Here is an 18,298-nt window from a genome sequence, read left to right on the forward strand (position 1 = left end):
GTTTTCGTTTTTTTTTTTTCCTTTGTTTCTCACTTCTCTTGCTTGTTAGTAATGAGCAATAAATCTTACTATCTTCTTATGCTGAGTCTGTTTTGCCCATTACAATAATTATTGTGTGATTTTCTCGCCCTTATCTCAACCCTTGAGCCCTTTTTACATATTTTCTCCCCATTCTTCTTTGAGGAGGGGGAGTGAGAGAGCGGCTGTGGTGGAGCTCGGCTGCCCACTCGAGCAGAACCACGACATCTGCTATGTAGCAAGAATTAACTAGAACAATTTTTAACTCAGGTTCAATAAAATTAGCCTGACACTGACATCTATTGGCAGAATTCTGAAAGAGGAATTTTGGGTCAGTCTGGACTGAAATGGATGAAAAGAGAAATAAACTTTATTTCAAAAAAAAAGGATACCAGCTTGATCCAATTAAGTTTATTTCCAGCAGCTAAGAATCTGATTCTTAATCTATAAAAACATAAAGAACAATCCTTCAAACATTTACAAGCTCTCATAGTTCTATGTATTTACATGTTACAAATGTACATACACCGATGAAGGACTATAGTAAAAACATTTCAAGCTATGTAGTTTTAAAATCATGTAATTAAAAAGGTTCTCCCCTTCTTTTTTCAAAAGAGAATCACCTCTTTTGCCTGGCTGGCTATGCTGTGCTTAATGTGTCCTAAAATGCAGTTTACCCTCCTGGATGCCATTGTAATCAGCATCCAGCTGTGGCTCAGCAGGGTGGCCTGGCCCTAGGGAGGATGGTAGTAGGATGGGTAGGGCAGCACTGGGGTAAACTGGAAGAGGGTTCCAACTCAAATCAGGCACCAGTGCTAAAATCACCCACTGGGTACACGTAGAACAGAGAAAGCACACCCGGCCTCATCAACATGTCCCCTAGCCACTGCTCCTCTCTGGCTGTCCCCTGGCACATCCCTTCACACACGGTTTCTTTTCCCCTTCCCTGGGGGTGCCCACATCGGTGCAGAAGGCAGAACTGAAATCTCAGCTGAGGGGAAGTCTGAGGCAGGACACCCTGATAACCTTCAAACACAATGCAGACCAGCGTGCCTCCTCTGCCTTTAGTGGGGTGCTCATTACCCCCCCCCCCAAAGCACAACCAGGACCACGGTTCCTCGCTCCATGTCTGCATCTGACAGGGTCATAGGGAAGGCCCATACAGGGCTGCTGCAGGCTGAGCCCGTGCACCCAGCTCAGACACAGTCAGACACAGGGAGATGAGGGCAACAAACCCCTTCCCTTCCCTGGAGCTGCCCCGTGGAGAAGTGGGGAGGCTGTGATTGCCTGGCTGGCCCAGAAACTGCACTCATGATCCCACTTCCCCTGTGGCTCATCTCAGCATCACCCAGGGGATGTCCAGCCACACTCACAGAATATTTCCATCTCTCCTGGCAGGGCCACTGGCACTATGATCAGAGGAGAAAGTTTGGCTTCCTGTTCTTCAGGTTCAGACTTCAGCCTGCAGCATCTTCCAAGCACTGTGGAATGTTTTGCTCCAGGCTTGCTCTGTGCTCAGGGAACAAATAGCCCATATGTCCTGTTGGTGCTGAGACTGCAGCCTCCCAGCCCTGAGACGAGCCCTTGCCAAAGCTGAAAGTTTCATCTATCTGTCCTAGCCCAGCAAGCTATCAGGTGAGTTTCAATATAATCTTCTGCATCAAGGCCCCTCAACCCTGCAACACCAGCAGATGACTTTGGCTGTCATGGAAATTCAGTCCTGCCCACAGCATTATGGTTCATAGGCATTAGCATAGCTGTGGTGAATGTGGCCACAAGCCAGTGGTATTTTCTTGTGACTCACCTGATTGACTCACACATGGGTGCCAGAAACCTTTGCTGTGAAACTTTCTGAGGAAGCTTCCTTGTGAAACAAAACCTTTTGAAGCTTCATGTTCAAGTGTGTGGCTGGGAGCATAAACTACATTTCTTCCTACATATGCCTAAACTCCACTGTCTGATGAGAGGTTGACTTCCTTTTTCCCCTCGTTCAGGAGGCTTGGGGACACTTTCCCCCTGTATGCACAGTTGCTTTTTTCCATGAAATACTTAAGATTTAAGATACTTAAGAATACTTACTTTTTCCAGAAATACTTAAGAACTTCTTAGTATATGCACAAATAATTTCTAATTCTTATTATTATTGCTCTGGTATTTCCTGCAATTAGCACTGATAATTCAGTGGTGCCACACTCCTGTTTCCATTTGTAGCTGGCCAAAACTTCCATGAGCCCACCAAAACCCAGAGGAAAGAAGTGTTCTTGATGAAAATACCAATGTTTAATTTCATTTTATACACATCTGCTACTCCCACAAATTACATCAGTTTCAGTGTTACTCAATGCTTTCAAACATGGTTTGTGGCCAAGTGGTGTTAGTCTGCATGCCATAATTCAGGTTCAGCATAAATATTTCTGGAATATTGTTAATAAAGGCAGTTTTGGGGAGAAAAAAAAAAAAAAAGGTAATAGAAAGTGACAACAGAAGGACACAACTTACTGCCTAAACATATTGTTATACTAGAACTAGTAGAAATTGCCACTGGGGATTGGTGTACCTTAAAAAGCTTCAGCAGGTGCACAGGCAGATCCATGAGGTAAGGGATCTTTATATATATATATCTTTATATATAAGACCTTATATATAAGGTCTTAGACCTGTATGCCTGTCTATTTAGTAAACTGAAATAGGTCAGGACCTGACCAGGTTTTCCCACTGGAGCTCCAAGTCAAGTCAATCTCACTTCTGGCAGTGCCCAGAGGTTTGCTGCAGCAGAACAAGGTAGAGATTTTATCTTCATGAGGGTGGTGGAATCAAAAGGCAATTGTTTGCTGTCTCCTGGGCTAAGCTTCATTACTCACGATGGAGCTCGTGGGCTCTGATTGCTCCATCTTCTGGTATTTTCTGAAATGAGAGGGGGACAAACCTCTTGAGAGACCAAGTTCTTTGGTGCTACATTTCAGAGGCCTCCTGGACACATAGCCAGCAGCCAATGAGGCTGGAGCAGGAGCTATGTTGCTGAATGCAGTGACCCCCCGGGCCATTTCTTCCCCTCCTCTCCCAGTGCCACACAGCAGGGCAGAAAGAGCCTCACCTACGTCTCCAGACCCAAAGCACCACGATGGCAGCCACAGTCACACCTGCTGAAAGAGCAGCCACAAGCCCCGAGATCAGCACAGCCTTCGAGTTTCCTGAGAAACACACAGAGCAGGTGACCATGTGCTTTATATCTTCCATCCATTACCAGTGCCTGTCTGGTGGTGTAGGATGGTGCATCATCCCCATCCCTAGAACATACCCCAGGGGATAAGGAGGCTGCGAGTACCCAAGCTGCGGTGGCGTATACGGCAGGTGTAGCTATGCCCATCGCCAGGGCTCATGGCCAGCACGATGCGGAGCTGGTAGGTGAGGTCAGAGTTGGGCAAGATGGCACTAGTGGTGAGCGCTGGGCCTGGCAGCACCTCCTGGCCATCCCGCAGCCAGGCCACACTGATGGGCCGCGGGTAGAAGCCAGTGACATGGCAAACCAACAGGAGCTGGGCTGGACTAGGTGCACGAGCGAAGACGGTGGCCACGGGTGGCTCTGGGTAAGGGTAAAAGCAAGGGTTAGGGAGAACCCCAGCAGGGATATCACTTGGTCCCTGTGATGGGGGGCTTTGAGGTGGGCTGTGTCTGAGTTGGGGCGGTCTCACCTTGTCTTGCCAGAGCTGCCTTCCCATACCGGAGTAACAACTCCATGTCATCGACACAGGTATCGTTGAAGAGGACTTGTACCAGCTCACTGAAGGCGGTGTAGTTCTGGAGAGTGGCCTGGACATACCGTGACAGATCGGTGTCTTCATAGAGGATCCACTTGCCATGGTCCACATCATAGCTGAGGAAGTCCTGGCCATTGTAGCCAACATAGGCAAAGGCACGGGAGGTCCTGTTGGGGTATAGCTCACAGCCTGCCATGCACTGGACCACAAAAGGGTCTGGAAAGGAAGAGAGGAGAGAGATACGGTGTGAGGGGATGGGGTTGTGGTCAGTGTCTCAGGCACAGCACCGGGTCCTTCCCCACCTCCTGGACTCCAGTTCAGAGTGGAGATGCTGAGAACACCAGATACTCACAGGGCACATCCCTCGCACTAGCACCATCATTGATCAGGTGGCTGAACTTCTGCAGGTAGATTTTTATCATGTTCTCAATGGTGTCCCAGTCACTGCGGGGCAGGGCTGGGCGCACCCAGGGCTGATAGAAGTGGATACTCCAGGTGCGCTTGTCCAGAGCCCCAAGCTCTATGTCTTCCAGCAGGCCAAATCCCTCTGTGTCCACAAAGGAGGTGTTTTGGAAAGTGGAAATCTGGAGCAGCCGGACGGTGAAGGACCCTATGGGAGACCCTATGAGTCAGCAAGGGGAGAGGGGGACACAGGGAGAGGCCTGGGGAAAGCAAAGGGATAGAGGGATGGATTCTCAAGGTCATAGGAACCTGTGCTCCCCTGCCTCCCCGCCCCCCCAGCACACTGTGGCCTTGGCAGCCCCATCTCCCACCCTCCACAACCCTTAGAGGTGGATGCATTCCAGTCAGGGAGGAGGTGTGTACCCAGAGGACAAGCAGGGCTGCAGTGGCAAACACATGGAATGGGCAGGTGGGCAGGGAAAAAGGAGAAGCTTGCCTGTGAGGTCCACAGAAGGATAAAATGGGTGAGGAAGGACTCCCACTTACCTTCTGGATCTGCCCATGTGCCAGGCAGGAGGAGGAGGAGGAGGAAGAAGAGAGGGTGCTGCATGGTGAAAGTGGTGAGACCCTAAGCTTGCAGTTACTGCAGGAGGAAGAAAGGAGTGAAGGAGCCAGGGTCGCACACTTCTCGCCAAGGCAGCTCTACCCGGGAAGCTCCCGCTGTGCCAGTGTGTGCCTAGCACCCAATAGGACAAGCACTGAGGTTTTGGGGAGGGCCCCAAGGTTCCTTCCAAGGCGGGGCTAGGTTCTGACACCCTGGCCCTGGGGGGAATGTGGATGTAAGGCTGTTCCACTTGCTGTAAGTAGGGTTCCCTATGGACATGGTGACACCCCAACACCTAGAAGGTGCAGGTGGCTAGCTCCTCTATACCACTGCTGGTGAGGGTTGGGGTCCAGCCTGGCTGTGGGCCATGTTCACTGTCAGTGATGGGAATGTCTCTAGCTGCCATTTGCCTCTGGAGCTATTGACCCTGCATGGCACAGAAATCTCTATCCCACCTGCGCTGCCACCCCTGGAAACGAAGTTTTGCCATGACATGACCATCTTTCCCATGGGGGACACAAACTCCATTTCAACAGCCTAGCATCGTGCCTTGGCTCTCCATTCTCTCAAGATGGGCACTGGCCCCATGCCTGTTTGTCACTGTCCATGGATCCTGGAGACTGAGACCCGGTGCAGAGGTACCCCATGAGGGGTGTGGAGGGGACAATGGTCCCCACTTGCTGTCCTGACACCATTCCCCCTGCCACCTGAGCTCTGTCAGCTTGGGGTTGGGCTGCAACCTGGTGCTCCCCTTCTCTTCCCACCATCTTCGGTGTCACCCACTGTCTCCCCTCTCCAAGTGCCTCCAAGCCATAGAAATGGGAGTTGCAGGAGCCACAGCCCTCATTCCATCTCCCTGTTGTCACGTGGAATTTTTGCTTAGATCTAGTCTGAACCCTCTTCTAGCAGGGCTTTGTGCCATTCCTGTGTGGAACACCTACCTCTCAGATTCCCCTCTTCACAAAATTATAGATCACCTCTTTAGCCTTTTCTTCTCCAGACTAGACAAAGTGTCCCCAGCCTCTCCCCATAAGACCTACCTTTCATCCCTTTTACCATCTTTCTTGCCCTCCTCTGGATGCTTTCTAGGATCTTAATATTCCTTTGATATTGTGGAGACCAGAACAGCACACAATACTCACTGTGAGGCCACGCCAACTCTAAAAAGAGTGGGAAAATCACCTCTTTTGCCTGGCTCGCTATGCTATGCTTAATGTGTCCTAAAATGCAGTTTACCCTCCTGGATGCCATTGTAATCAGCATCCAGCTGTGGCTCAGCAGGGTGGCCTGGCCCTAGGGAGGATGGTAGTAGGATGGGTAGGGCAGCACTGGGGCAAACTGGAAGAGGGTCCCCACTCAGATCAGGCACCAGTGCTAAAATCACCCACTGGGTACACTTAGAACAGGGAAAGCACGCCCGGCCTCATCAACATGTCCCCTAGCCACTGCTCCTCTCTGGCTGTCCCCTGGCACATCCCTTCACCCATGGTTTCTTTTCCCCTTCCCTGGGGGTGCCCACATTGGTGCAGAAGGCAGAACTGAAATCTCAGCTGAGGGGAAGTCTGAGGCAGGACACCCTGATAACCTTCAAACACAATGCAGACCAGCGTGCCTCCTCTGCAGGGAGATGAGGGCAACAAACCCCTTCCCTTCCCTGGAGCTGCCCCGTGGAGAAGTGGGGAGGCTGTGATTGCCTGGCTGGCCCAGAAACTGCACTCATGATCCCACTTCCCCTGTGGCTCATCTCAGCATCACCCAGGGGATGTCCAGCCACACTCACAGAATATTTCCATCTCTCCTGGCAAGGCCACTGGCACTATGATCAGAGGAGAAAGTTTGGCTCCTGGGATAGGAAAGGGTAGCCTTAGGGAAGCCAGCAAAGGAAGGGTCACAGATGGACATTCATCCAAGTGGTCCTATCAGGTGGCTCTTGGGCCTTAAACTCCCCTCAGATGTCTGTCAGTCACTTCTGGCTGAGTAGCTGATACAGCAGCACCAGGTCCATTGCTTGTGGACGTTACTTTGAGTTCAGTCGTTGCAGGGTGTCTGATAGGCCAGTTTCAGGTATCTGGCTTTGCAGATGCTCATGATTTTTTCAATTCCCTCTGAATTTTCCTCAAATGTATCTTACTAGTGTATTGAACCAGAAGTTCTGTGTGCTCTCCTTATCAACCCTCGCTTTACTTGCCGTCATGTTTTCATTGCTTCTTTGTATTGACTTAGGACTTGTGATACCATAAAAGCCAGTCAAACTAAGACTAAATTTGGAGTCTTAGAAAGCAGGCATTCTTTAATCATTGTGCCAGACACACAGGGGATCACTGTACATAGTGTGCATGCCAAATTGTTCAAGCTATGGGGGTTATATGCAAGCAGAAGATACACTTTCATTAGATTTCCAAAAAACAATTAATACTTTCATACCATTTTCCAAAACTCCTTAAAATTTGTAAATGTCTGTGACACATGCTCATTTGTTTCTACTGGTGGTCTTTTGGGGTCTTCTGGAGGCCGTCTTCCTCACTGTGGTTGAACCCAGTTCTTGTGCATGCTCAGGCCAACTTGTTCTTTCCTATCTTGTTGTTTCAACTTAGGCGTGCTTTCTAATCTAAGTCATTTACATGTACACATCCAAGGAAATATGCATACCATGAGTTCCTCGCCCAATGTTCTGACACATCCTCCAGGCCTGGATCATCTACCCCTCACTTTGAGATAGAAGTCTGTATGTTCTTAAAAATAAAGCTGACTAATTAGTGATTAAGATAACATCAGGAATACGGCAGCATCAGGGATACGAAGTTTCTAAACTTCCTTCTGTCTAACTAAACATAGTAAAGGTTTGACCTATCTGCTCGTAAAACATTTTAGATTTGACTCCATTGCTCTATCAGGGAGAAAACCACGTGTCCTTTTGGCTCAGTATCAACTATAACAGAGGTCACAACTGCTTCCTCCTTCCTATTTTCACATTGTTTTGCTTAGAAAATGAATTCTTCTGTGATGTGACTTCTATATCCAAAATCTCCAAAATCTGACCTTGTGTTACATCAAGAGATGTGTTCAGCAAAGGAATAAAAAATCTCACTCCTTGGTTATCAGACTGGGGAAGGACTATACATATTCCCTGGTCAGCATGGATGTAAACTCTCACAAATCCCTTGATTAGTTCTTCTGCAAAGATTGGAGAATTATTGTGTCTACTACCTCTCTTCTCCCCTTAACTGATAGGGGGCAGGAAAAAGAGGATTGTCCAATATAGAAATGACACGTGCATCCTAAAACTACTAGCAAACCAACAAACAAATGCTAAACAAAGGCTAACCATCAGCATGTGTCCTGATAACACAGACACGCTTGACAGGTGGAGATTGGTTTCTTTCCTCTTCTCCCTGCAAGAAAAAGAAGAGGAAAACTTGGTCCTTTCTCAAGGTTGGACCTGATGATCTTTAAGGTCTTTTCCAACCTTAATGGTTCTATGATTCTATGATTCTAACTTCTGCCTAAGCTTAAACATGGAGAACACTCCAGGTCAAAAGTACACCCTAGCTAGGGCTCCCATGAAATACTGGTAGCCCTCAACCTCCTTTTACAACCTTTACACAAATTTCTTATCCATAGGTTCATGCCCGGTGCGCCTCACCAATATACACACGGAATCAGAATCCACACAAAGGTCTTTTAATTAAATATTTAATTACGTAATGCTGCAGGTACTTGGCAATCTTTCACAAAGCGAGCACACCTCTGACTTGTATCACCATTATTTATACAAAGCAAATTTGTGAAACTACCTCTCTGGCGACTTTTGATTGGCTGTCTTGGCTCACCCAACTTATCTCTACTGAGTTTGTGCATTACAGATGACCAGTGGGGAGGGGACAGGGACATAATAAATCCCATATTCGTATACACTAGCATCTTGGTGGGTACGATTTTTAATATGTTAATGACCCTTGATGAGCAAAAGGTTATCATAGGTCAGTCTGATTTTTTTCCTTCTTGTTGTTTAGCTTTCATCCTTTCATAGTGGTTTTACCTTGCTAGGCAGTTGAACTCCATCACAACCACACTATTACTCACCCTCCTCAGAAGAGGAGGGGAAAAAGAAAAGGAAAAAAACAACTCACTCATTGAAATAAGGGTAATTTAATTAAAGGAAAAATAATTAATGGAAAATTATTAATAATTAAATAAATTAACTAAAGGGAAAAGGAAAAGGGAAAAAAAAAAGTCATGTGGAAGCACAGAGAGAGAGGAAAGAAATTACTCTCTACTTCCCACCACCGAGTGATGCTTGACCATGTGGGGGGATGACACAGAAATGACTACAGTTTATGCTGACATTTAGAATTGAAAAAAAAAAAAAAAAAAAAAAAAAAAAAAAAAGTATCCTATCCAGTGGATACAGCCTTCATTGGCATCCCATTTAAAATAATGAAGAGATACCTGTGTGTCTGATAGGTGAAAGGGTGTGAGATGTTGTGCTGAGATTTTTGGAAAACTTGTGCCACTTTCTTTACAAAAAATTCTTAAACTTCAAAGAGAAAATAGAATTCTGTAGTATTAAATACTGTGACAGGCTAGTTGAGCCAGTCTGCTTGCATCTCACTCTGCACCCAACTAGCAAGGGGGTGGTGCTTGGGTTCAGGAACACAAGTTATGTAAAGGTTTTTTTAAAACCTTTTAAAACATAGCATTTTTTTAAAACAACATTTGGGACACATGCTAAATAAGGCCTTTACCAAGATATTTTGGCTACTTGTGCTACAGCCTGTATGGAATAACTTGATCTTTCTACTACCACTTACATGGGTAGGTCTTCAAAGCAGCAGCTTTCTGTGGAGCATATTAGTGCCTTTGACTAATGTTTCAAATCTAAAAGGTATTATGATTATGGATATAGATAAAATATATTTGAATATCCCAGGCAAAACTGGGATATAACTTTTGTTTTGTCTCATGTCTTAGTTTGTTCTTCTGGAAGTAATATCTGCTGTGTAGTGCCAGTACAAGAATTTCAGTAATTTGCTTTTTCCTTTGTGTACTCTGAACTGTTATACTTGGTATTGTTTGCAGTGTCCTGTTACCATTACTTCTAGCTCAAACTCAGTCTTTTAAGAGGCTCAGACTTGTCTTAGTAAATTCTTTCATTTTCTAAGTAGCCTTTCAGAAAGATGCAGGTATTCAACTGCAAACTCTGTATTAACAAGGTTTGTCTTGCAAAGTCATTGTTCAACAGGACAATGGAGGAGAAGTCCAAAGAACTCTTTTTTACAACCCTAGGCTGGCACCACTGCAATTTGGGTCTGCTGAGAGAAGAGAATGGGGAGACGCAAGCCATGGAAAGGCTGCTGTAAGAAAATTATAGAAAAAGAAATGTGCGTATCTTAAGTAACAATTCCTGAAGCCTTCCTGTTCCACCAGCTTTCAGTGGGACTTGATCTGTGGGCAACACAAAGAAGTAATTTGCATTAAGAAAAGGTTTTTACAGTATATTTTGATTGCTTTCTTGCCTGTTGTTTTATATGTTGAAACAGAGAACCAGAGAGGTGACTCTCTGAAATTAACTTTGGAGAGGTGACTTCAATTAAACACTGCTCTGTATCTTTCTCACCACAATTTGTTGTTGCAGTGGTTGTTTTTTTACAGCTCTGCTAATCACAACCACCTGATGGCACTGTTTCAGCAACTTCTATACAATGATTCTCTGTCCCTGTCATGGAGGGATATCCTTGTATCTGTGGTCTGTCAGGTAGCTCAAACTGTACGTCCTGATGTGAAGAACAGAGATGATGACATAGATATCCACCAGCCACATCAAAAGAATAAGCTTCAGACGGGGTTGTAAGGAAAGACAAAGAATGCATGTGCTGGCAGCACCTGCTATTTGAAGAGAAGGGTCATCCCCACTACCCTCAGCATGTTCAGTGGCCTTTGGATAATGTGGATTTTTAGGAAAAGTTGTAAAGAAATAACTTTGTATCCTGGGAAAGGATTTAAGTGCTTTATATAATGCTCTGGAGCTGACCTCTTCTTTCAGGCTGTAGGATGGAGAAGGTAGGGAAGAGCAACACTTCTGTAATGACTCGTTTTCTTTTTTAGCTTCTGTGTGTTTTATGCTTGGATTGGAGAGATACGCTGGATAAGTAACTTTCAGGACTCTGTGTATCAATCTATTGCCCTGTAACTCCCTGCTATAGAGGATTTAACTCTTCCCATGCTAATTACAACTACTTTTTTTTTGGAGGAAAACTTGATTGTTATGGGATGGTACTTTCAGGTCTACTAGATGTCCCAGAGATGACACTGCTGAACTGTAAGCAGCTGTAAGGCTGGAGCTGTAGCATGCAGCTCTTCTGAGACCTCTAAGGAAGCAGTGTCACTGAGGTTCACAGGCTCAGGCTTATTTTTGCTTGGCAGAAGTTTGTCTTGGGAGGCTTCTTTCGTTTGTAAGCAAGTTAAGGTCTGAGCAGAGCCTTACGTTACTTATGACAGTTCCGTAGCATCTCTTGAAGCACCAGTAACTGATGTTTCATGTCCTGAAGCCTAGCTTTGAAAAGTAGGTGTTCAGATGTGAAAACTCTCATAGGGATTTTATACGTCAGTAACACAAACACACCCTGAAATATGTCATTAGGAATCTGATTAATGTTTGTTCCTCATGTGACTGATTGTGATTCTAGGAAGAGCAGTCAACTTTTTGTGTTCAAATAGTAAGTAGAGGTTTGTTTATTAGTTTTTGTCATTCCAACTCTTGTTCATTTTTAGTGAAAACAGTATGTGCAAAGGCATATGCTCCCGATGGCCTGCAGAACTTCTGTTCCTTTGTTGTCTTCCAGTGTGTACTTGAATTTGCAAATCTGTATTTGTTGGCAGGAGCTTGGAGATCCTGGAACTTAATACTTGCTTTCACGTTGTTGTCTCTAATTTGCCAGACTTTAAGGAAAAGAGTTGTGTGTCCAGCATGACAGCATCTGATCTTTCATCTGATAATTGAGGGTGTAGAGGAAGCTTGAACAGTAGTCACAATAGCTATTCTGTTAGGTTTACAGCATTTAGAAGTTATGGGAATGTGTAACAGTTTTAAGTGTTTGACTTCTTTTGCTCTGTTAGATTCCTGGTGGAAAGAATCATGACTCCATGGCAGTGAATGGATTCGTTTGCACCAGGAATGTTGCACACAGAAAGGTAATGCAGACTGGATCGATGAAGTGCTGGCTGTAGTGCATGCTGAGGAAACAAATGTGTGCTAGAGGCTTCTCTCACCAGTCTGGAGGTGTATGGGCTTTTTACAGTTTGCTGAGCTCCTGAATAAGAATGTATTATAACGTGTTTCTTTTCAAAGCGGTTTTCTTTTATCTCAGAGATTCTAGTGAAGGGAGAAGAAAACGCTTCCCTTATGCATGTGTTATCTTTTTAACAGAATAATAAAGTGAAACTTTAAATAAAGCTGGAGATCAAAATGGAAGTGATCTGGATGGAGGCTCCAAGGTATGTCAAGCTTTAGTGTAGCTGGGGGGGGGGACTGCAGAATTTTCCAACACTTCACTCTTGCTGGACAGTAGCGGTGGAATTCCAAGAACTGGGTGTAACATAACAAAGAAGAATGTATCGCTCACAGAACCACAGAGTGGTCTGGGCTGGAAGGGACCTCAGGGACCACCTGGTTCCAACCACCCTGCCCAGGCAGGGCCGCCACCCACCGGGCCTCCGCAACACCCCCCACGACCGGGGCGGAAGCGCCCGGGGGCCGGAAGCCGGCCTCGCCCCGCCCCGCCTCCGCCCTCAGCGCGCACGCGCGGGGCGCGGCCGGGGGGCGCCTGCGCCGTGAGGCGGGCGGGGCCGGGCAGGGCTGTGGCGGCGGGCAGCGGGGCGGCCATGGCGAAGCACACGGTGTCGTCGGCCCGCTTCCGGAGGGTGGACGTGGACGAGTACGACGAGAACAAGTTCGTGGACGAGGAGGAAGGGGGAGACGGGCAGGCGGGGCCCGACGAGGGGGAGGTGGACTCGTGCCTCAGGCAATATCCTTCCGCAGCGGGGCGCGACGGGACGGGACGGGACGGAGGGAAGGGCAGGGCCCGAGACGGGGGGCAAGGCCCGGGGGGGCGGGAGGGACCGGGACGGGACGGGCCCGGCCCGGGCCCAGGCCCAGGCCCAGGCCGAGGGAGGGGAAGGGCCGTTCGGAAGGGCCGCTGTGGTCCCGCTGTTTGCCCGTCCTTATCCGCCCGGCACAGGGAACATGCTGGCCGCGCTGCAGGCGGCTCTGAAGAACCCCCCGATCAACACGAAGAACCAGGCGGTGAAGGTGAGGCGGGCGGCTCGCGAGGTTACGCCTTACCGGTGCCTCCCTGCTTCTGCAGCGCCAGCCCACAGCTGCCTGGGGGGGGAGGGTCGGGGAAGGCAGCGTTAGGGTATTGCCCGGTGTCCAAACACCTTTGGCCTCTGCTGTTTTAATCAAAAAGCTCAGATGTCATCTGTCTGTGTTCCTGTAACTCGATGCTAGGTCAGGTTTATTGGGTCCTTCAGTCAAGCTCAGTACAGCAAGTTCACCTGGCAGCACGTAGCCATAGCCAGTACTGAGCCACCAAGGAACCACAGCCTCTGACTAATGACGCTGCTAGCACAGCCAGACCGCGCACCTACAAAAAAGGAAGAACTGGTGGTTATTGCGCCCAATCAAAATTAAGCCATTAAAACCTCAGAAATTGCAAGCACGCCCCCTGAGACAGAATATAGGAGCATGCTGCCTGTATGTACTTCTGAATCTCCCCAGAATAAACCTCAAGTGGCTCAGGATTGCAGCGGCGAGAGCAACAGACAAATAAGATGAGGAACTGCCCAGATGTGGAGTGCCTGTGAAGGACTGTCCTCCCAGTGTGAGGGGAGCCCTACAGCCATGGTGCTGGGCTTTTCTGGCACAGGAGGTTTTTCACTGAGCTCTATCCCTTACCTGAGGGCTTTTACAGAGAAACAGCTGGTGTTTCTTACAGATCCTGCTGTCTAAGAGAGTGACCGTGTTTGTTTTCACATGGAGGACTTGTTTTCTTTAGATATGCGTTCATGTATTTAAGAATACAGTGTGAAGGCAATGGAATTGGAGAGGTCAGAGCAACTCAATTTTCATGTTTGGCTTCATTTTTAGTTGTGCTTGTGGAATTTAAGTTTTGCTCATAGTTCTTGCTGTGAGAAGTCTTTCTAAGTAGCTGTAGGACATAAACAAGAAAACTTACATCTGTAATTTCTGCAGGAGGAAGCTGCTGGAAGCATTCATATAATTGAATTACTTAAAAGTCTAACAAAATTGAGACCATTTTTCTTTCATACTCCCTCAGTGATGGGTGGGCAGGAAGACATGATTTATGCTGATTAGATAGATGCAGCTGTAATCATGCTACACAAATTCCTGGGCCTGAAACGATACCCAGACCGATTTGCAAATGGTTACTGATGCAGGATATTGTTAATGCTGCCGGGTTGCATCCTGCATGCCTGGGACAGCAGTTGGCTGTTTTGAAAGTTTTATTTGTGTGGCTTCCAGCAGTCACCACTTCCAGGTTGGCCAATACCAGTTCCATGGAATATGATAATTGCATCTCATTAAACAGTACAAAGGTGTGGAAAAGGCTCTGGTAACAGGGGAGGCCAGTCAAGTACTTAATCCTTTTTTTTTTTTTTTTTTGGAACTTGCCAGACCTTGAATTTCAATACAAAAATTTAATATTTAGTCCTAGCTTCACTTAATAGGTAGAAAATTGCAAAATGAGCAGAGGGGCAGAAGAACGTGAAGCAGAACAAACTCGTACTCTGTTGCGCTCTTCAGCACTGGGAGGCTATATCTGTTACACGACAGTATCACAATCTTTTGTACAAGCTGCTCTATTCAAACATATTTTAAAATTGCTAAAGAGAAGAATTCTAGTTCCACTTGTTCTGGAGGTGACTGGTGCTTGGATGTACTTTATGTGCAAATAAATATATCTCTGCTTTTCCTACTTGTTGACAGGATCGTGCAGAAAGCATTGTCCTGAAGGTTCTCATCTCTTTCAAAGCCAATGATATTGAGAAGGCAGTGCAGTCGCTGGATAAGAATGGCGTCGATCTGCTGATGAAGTACATCTACAAAGGCTTTGAGAGCCCTTCTGACAACAGCAGTGCTGTGCTGCTGCAGTGGCATGAGAAGGTGCGTGTCTAGGGCATGCTCCCACCCAGGTCCTTCTTGCTAGTAAATTCTTGGTCCTGGGCATGCTCCCTGAGCCTGGCAAGAACCTTCTTTCTGCCTGGTGAAACTGAAATGCCCCATTTTGCACAGGTGCTGTCCTGCACACTCAGAACTGTGTCATTCGTTTTCATAGTTCTGATTCCTTGGGTAAATATTCTACCTTTAAAATTTGATTTTTGTTAGACTGATGCAAACAAAATAGTTCAACCTAGTGATTCAGGCAGATGGAAGTAGAATTTCCTTCCTAGAGGGAAGCAAAATTTGCAATTTAGTTATGGAGGGAGATAAAGACAGTTATTTAATAAGCTTTTAAAACAAGTGTGGTTATGTTTCCCTGCTACACTGGGTGCTAGTCTTTTGCTTTTGATGTAAAGTGCTGGGAGATGCTCCTTTGAAATACAGTCAGGAGGTCTTTCCTGGCAGCAGTTGTTTCAGTCTGTAGCCACCTTGACCCAGAACTGCCTCTTTTCTCTTCTCAGGCCCTGGCTGCAGGAGGAGTGGGGTCCATTGTCCGCGTTTTGACTGCCAGGAAAACGGTTTAACTCCAGCAGGGAGCAACTGTCTGCCATCTGTGGCGGGGGAGATGCTGGTGCAAAACCCAACCAACTCAATGCCATTGCTGCCCTGTGGGCAGTGTCTGTCTCTCAGCTTGTCTTCTCACTGCTTCTTTCATACCTGACAAGTAATGCATATCATGATCTCTTCTTGTTAAACTCTGGAAAATTATGAAGGTGCAATTTTATTTCTAACAGGAATATTTGGTACTCAAGCATTTCAGTGGCATGTATGGAGCTACATATAAAACTTCGTGTTTAGGATGATTTGCATTTGTGTATAATTGTGGCAGATTTGGACCTGACTTTCCAAACAAAAGCTGAGGGACATAGGGCAATGTCTTAATTCTTTTTTACTAGCCAAGCAGCGGCTTGACATAAGATAAATATTTGAGAAGTGGAGCAGCTATTCCTGTAGGTAACGGGACCACGTTTTCTTTGGTCAGCCTCTGAACCTACAGCAGTGAACAGGACAGAATACAATGGCTTGCTTCTGACCGATCATCATTCCAAAAAGCTGAGTATTTTCTTTAACCTCACATCTCATGGCCAGTTCTGAAGTCTTGTCATCAGATGCCAGGCCCCCAGTGGGGAAGTCACACAGGATAAAGGTGCCTGTCCTGCAGTTTGGATGGTAGAATTTAAAGGGTTGATGGTCCATTTACACTGGAGCCCAATCCAGTGAACTCTCTATTTTGGGGAGTAAAGATCCTAAACAGGAGAAGACAAGGAGCTTTCACACAGCAAATCACCTTTCAGCAACTTGAATGTGATTTGATTCTCTCAAGCACAACGTGGTGGCTGCCTCTGGTAATCTGAGAAGCAAACACTGGTGTCCACACCAACCTTGCAAAGCTCCCATATTTTGTTTTCTAGATACAATTTTAAGGGTACCAGACAGTTAACATTCCTGTTGTACCACAGTGCGTTAGCTAGTGGGCAAATTAAGTTCTAAAATAAAGAGGAGTATTTTAGAAAGAATTAAGAAAGCCCAGGGTATCCCAGACCACAGATCACCACTGAAGGTCAGGGCCAGGACTGATGTAAACACGTTTTATGTTCACCATTTTACAGAAATTCAGTTGTGTAAAACTATTGGGGAATTTGTGAAACCTTTGCTGTTTTTTGATATCTGCTTTTTTGTTGTTTGGTTGTTTTTTTTGTTTTTTTTTTTAATAACAATAAAGACCAGACAAATAAATTGTCACTGAATATTTACCTGGAGTCTGAAATACCTTGGAGTTAACTGTTCAACTAACTTAATTTTTAATTCAGCAGGTGGCTGGCTACTCAAGGACTGACAAAAAAAAAAGAAGTTAAAAAGTAAGCCCTCCCTTATTTTTCTGGCTAAGCTTGCTTTATAGCAGTTACTTGTCCCTTTAAATAACATCAATACATGTGCGCAGCTTCATCCCACTATAAAAATCTTAAGTTATTTGAATATATTAAACACCCCAAAATGTTCCAAACCAGGACTACCAGAGATGTCGCTGCCTACGCTAAAATCTTACCAAGGGAGTGAGACCATCACAACCATGAATGGTAGGTGCTTCCTCAAGAGAGGAAAAACTGATGGCTTAGCAGGGTTGTTGTGTGGGTGAAACTCCTGATACCATGGCTGGGCTTTTGTTTGTCTTTCTGCTGACCCCAGCTCCAAGAGATTAAATGTTTAATTGTTAGTTTTAATAATTTAAGCAAATATAAAGTCCTGGGCTTGTCCAGTGGGCAGGATGACTGTGTGTGTGTCATTGCTAATGGTACACGTATTCACCTTGAACTCTTGAAGCATACAGAGAAAACTATTGGTGAGCACTCTGACATCTGAAGGGCAGCTCATATTTGTTACTCAAGTGATTGCTTTGGAAAACCAGAGCTAGTACCTTCGGAATACCCAAACCAAAGTGTCCTGATGCACCACATTTGCGTAGGAGTTGGTAAGAAGGCAGTTTCAGATGTTTTCCTCCTGTCCCACCTCCTCCGCTTCCTTTGTAGAAGAGCCAGCGTGGGTACCTCTGTCATTCAGCTCTGGAGACTGGTTTCTCTGCAAACTAGTCCAAATTTGGGGTGGAGAGAAGAAACTATTTTCAAAAACAACCAATGTCAAAGCAGGCCAGCTACCTCTAGGGGGTATTAGATAAACAAAGGCAACGAGAAGAATGATCTTAACATTTCCTGGATTCCCCATCAAAGTATCCGATGAAGGATTTAGAAGCATTTTTAATAATATGCATGCTTATTCCACCTATATTTTCAGGGGCGTGCTAAAAGAGGATGACTTGACAAGCACTGCTGTGGAGGTAGGAGTACAAGGTTTGCATGAAAGCTGCTTCTGTTAACTGCTATTAACTGAAACAGGAGAAGGCAGCTTACCAAGGAGCACTCCCGTTGCTCCTGTCTGGTGTGGCTGCCTCCAGGTGAGAGCCCAGATCCTCGGGCACGCGCTGCCACTGCCTGCTTACAAAGTGGAGCCTGAAGTGCAAGCTTGGACTCCCCAGTACTGGAGACACTCCATCAGCTTTGTTGGTTCATGAACCAATGATGTTGGAAGCTGAGCCCTACCCAGATGACTCTGGGCTGCCTTGGCCACAGCTGTTTGGAGAAGAACTGCAGCATGACGTATGGGCAGGTTCCTGGCAGGGAGAAAAGCATCTTCCAGGCCAGCAGTGAGGACTTCTCAGCTTGAAGAAACCCATTTATGCCCATATACACCTGGATATGGAGACACATGGGTCAGGAGAAG

The 18,298-nt window shown here is 46.3% G+C and overlaps 2 protein-coding genes across 2 annotated transcripts; one reads left to right on the forward strand and one right to left on the reverse strand.

Annotated features, from left to right (window-relative positions):
- Window positions 1-3,305: 3,305 nt before the first annotated feature.
- On the reverse strand, window positions 3,306-5,188 carry LOC116491902 (antigen-presenting glycoprotein CD1d-like). The gene is made up of 4 exons (XM_032192264.1): window positions 5,110-5,188; window positions 4,129-4,398; window positions 3,711-3,992; window positions 3,306-3,601 (listed from the first exon to the last, which is right to left on the reverse strand). Exons 1-4 carry the CDS (start codon window positions 5,186-5,188, stop codon window positions 3,306-3,308), a joined length of 927 nt encoding a protein of 308 aa, XP_032048155.1.
- Window positions 5,189-12,622: 7,434 nt separating this feature from the next.
- ARPC5 (actin related protein 2/3 complex subunit 5) lies at window positions 12,623-15,822 on the forward strand. The gene is made up of 4 exons (XM_032192532.1): window positions 12,623-12,806; window positions 13,018-13,090; window positions 14,789-14,965; window positions 15,484-15,822. Exons 1-4 carry the CDS (start codon window positions 12,664-12,666, stop codon window positions 15,544-15,546), a joined length of 456 nt encoding a protein of 151 aa, XP_032048423.1. The 5' UTR covers window positions 12,623-12,663; the 3' UTR covers window positions 15,547-15,822.
- The last annotated feature ends 2,476 nt before the right edge of the window (window positions 15,823-18,298 follow it).

This window comes from Aythya fuligula, chromosome 8 (assembly GCF_009819795.1).
Source record: "Aythya fuligula isolate bAytFul2 chromosome 8, bAytFul2.pri, whole genome shotgun sequence".
NCBI classification, from domain to species: Eukaryota; Metazoa; Chordata; class Aves; order Anseriformes; family Anatidae; genus Aythya; species Aythya fuligula.

Bases quoted from the DNA above. Each gene is read 5' to 3' on its own strand.
- LOC116491902 (XM_032192264.1), bottom strand. From the start codon at position 5,188: ATGGCAGCTAGAGACATTCCCATCACTGACAGTGAACATGGCCCACAG. The intron at 3,993-4,128 runs GTGAGTATCTGG...CTTCCTTTCCAG, and splicing joins TAGTGCGAGGGATGTGCCCT to ACCCTTTTGTGGTCCAGTGC. The intron at 3,602-3,710 runs GTGAGACCGCCC...ACCCTTACCCAG, and splicing joins GGCAGCTCTGGCAAGACAAG to AGCCACCCGTGGCCACCGTC.
- ARPC5 (XM_032192532.1), top strand. From the start codon at position 12,664: ATGGCGAAGCACACGGTGTCGTCGGCCCGCTTCCGGAGGGTGGACGTG. The intron at 12,807-13,017 runs ATATCCTTCCGC...TCCGCCCGGCAC, and splicing joins GTGGACTCGTGCCTCAGGCA to AGGGAACATGCTGGCCGCGC. The intron at 14,966-15,483 runs GTGCGTGTCTAG...TTCTCTTCTCAG, and splicing joins TGCTGCAGTGGCATGAGAAG to GCCCTGGCTGCAGGAGGAGT.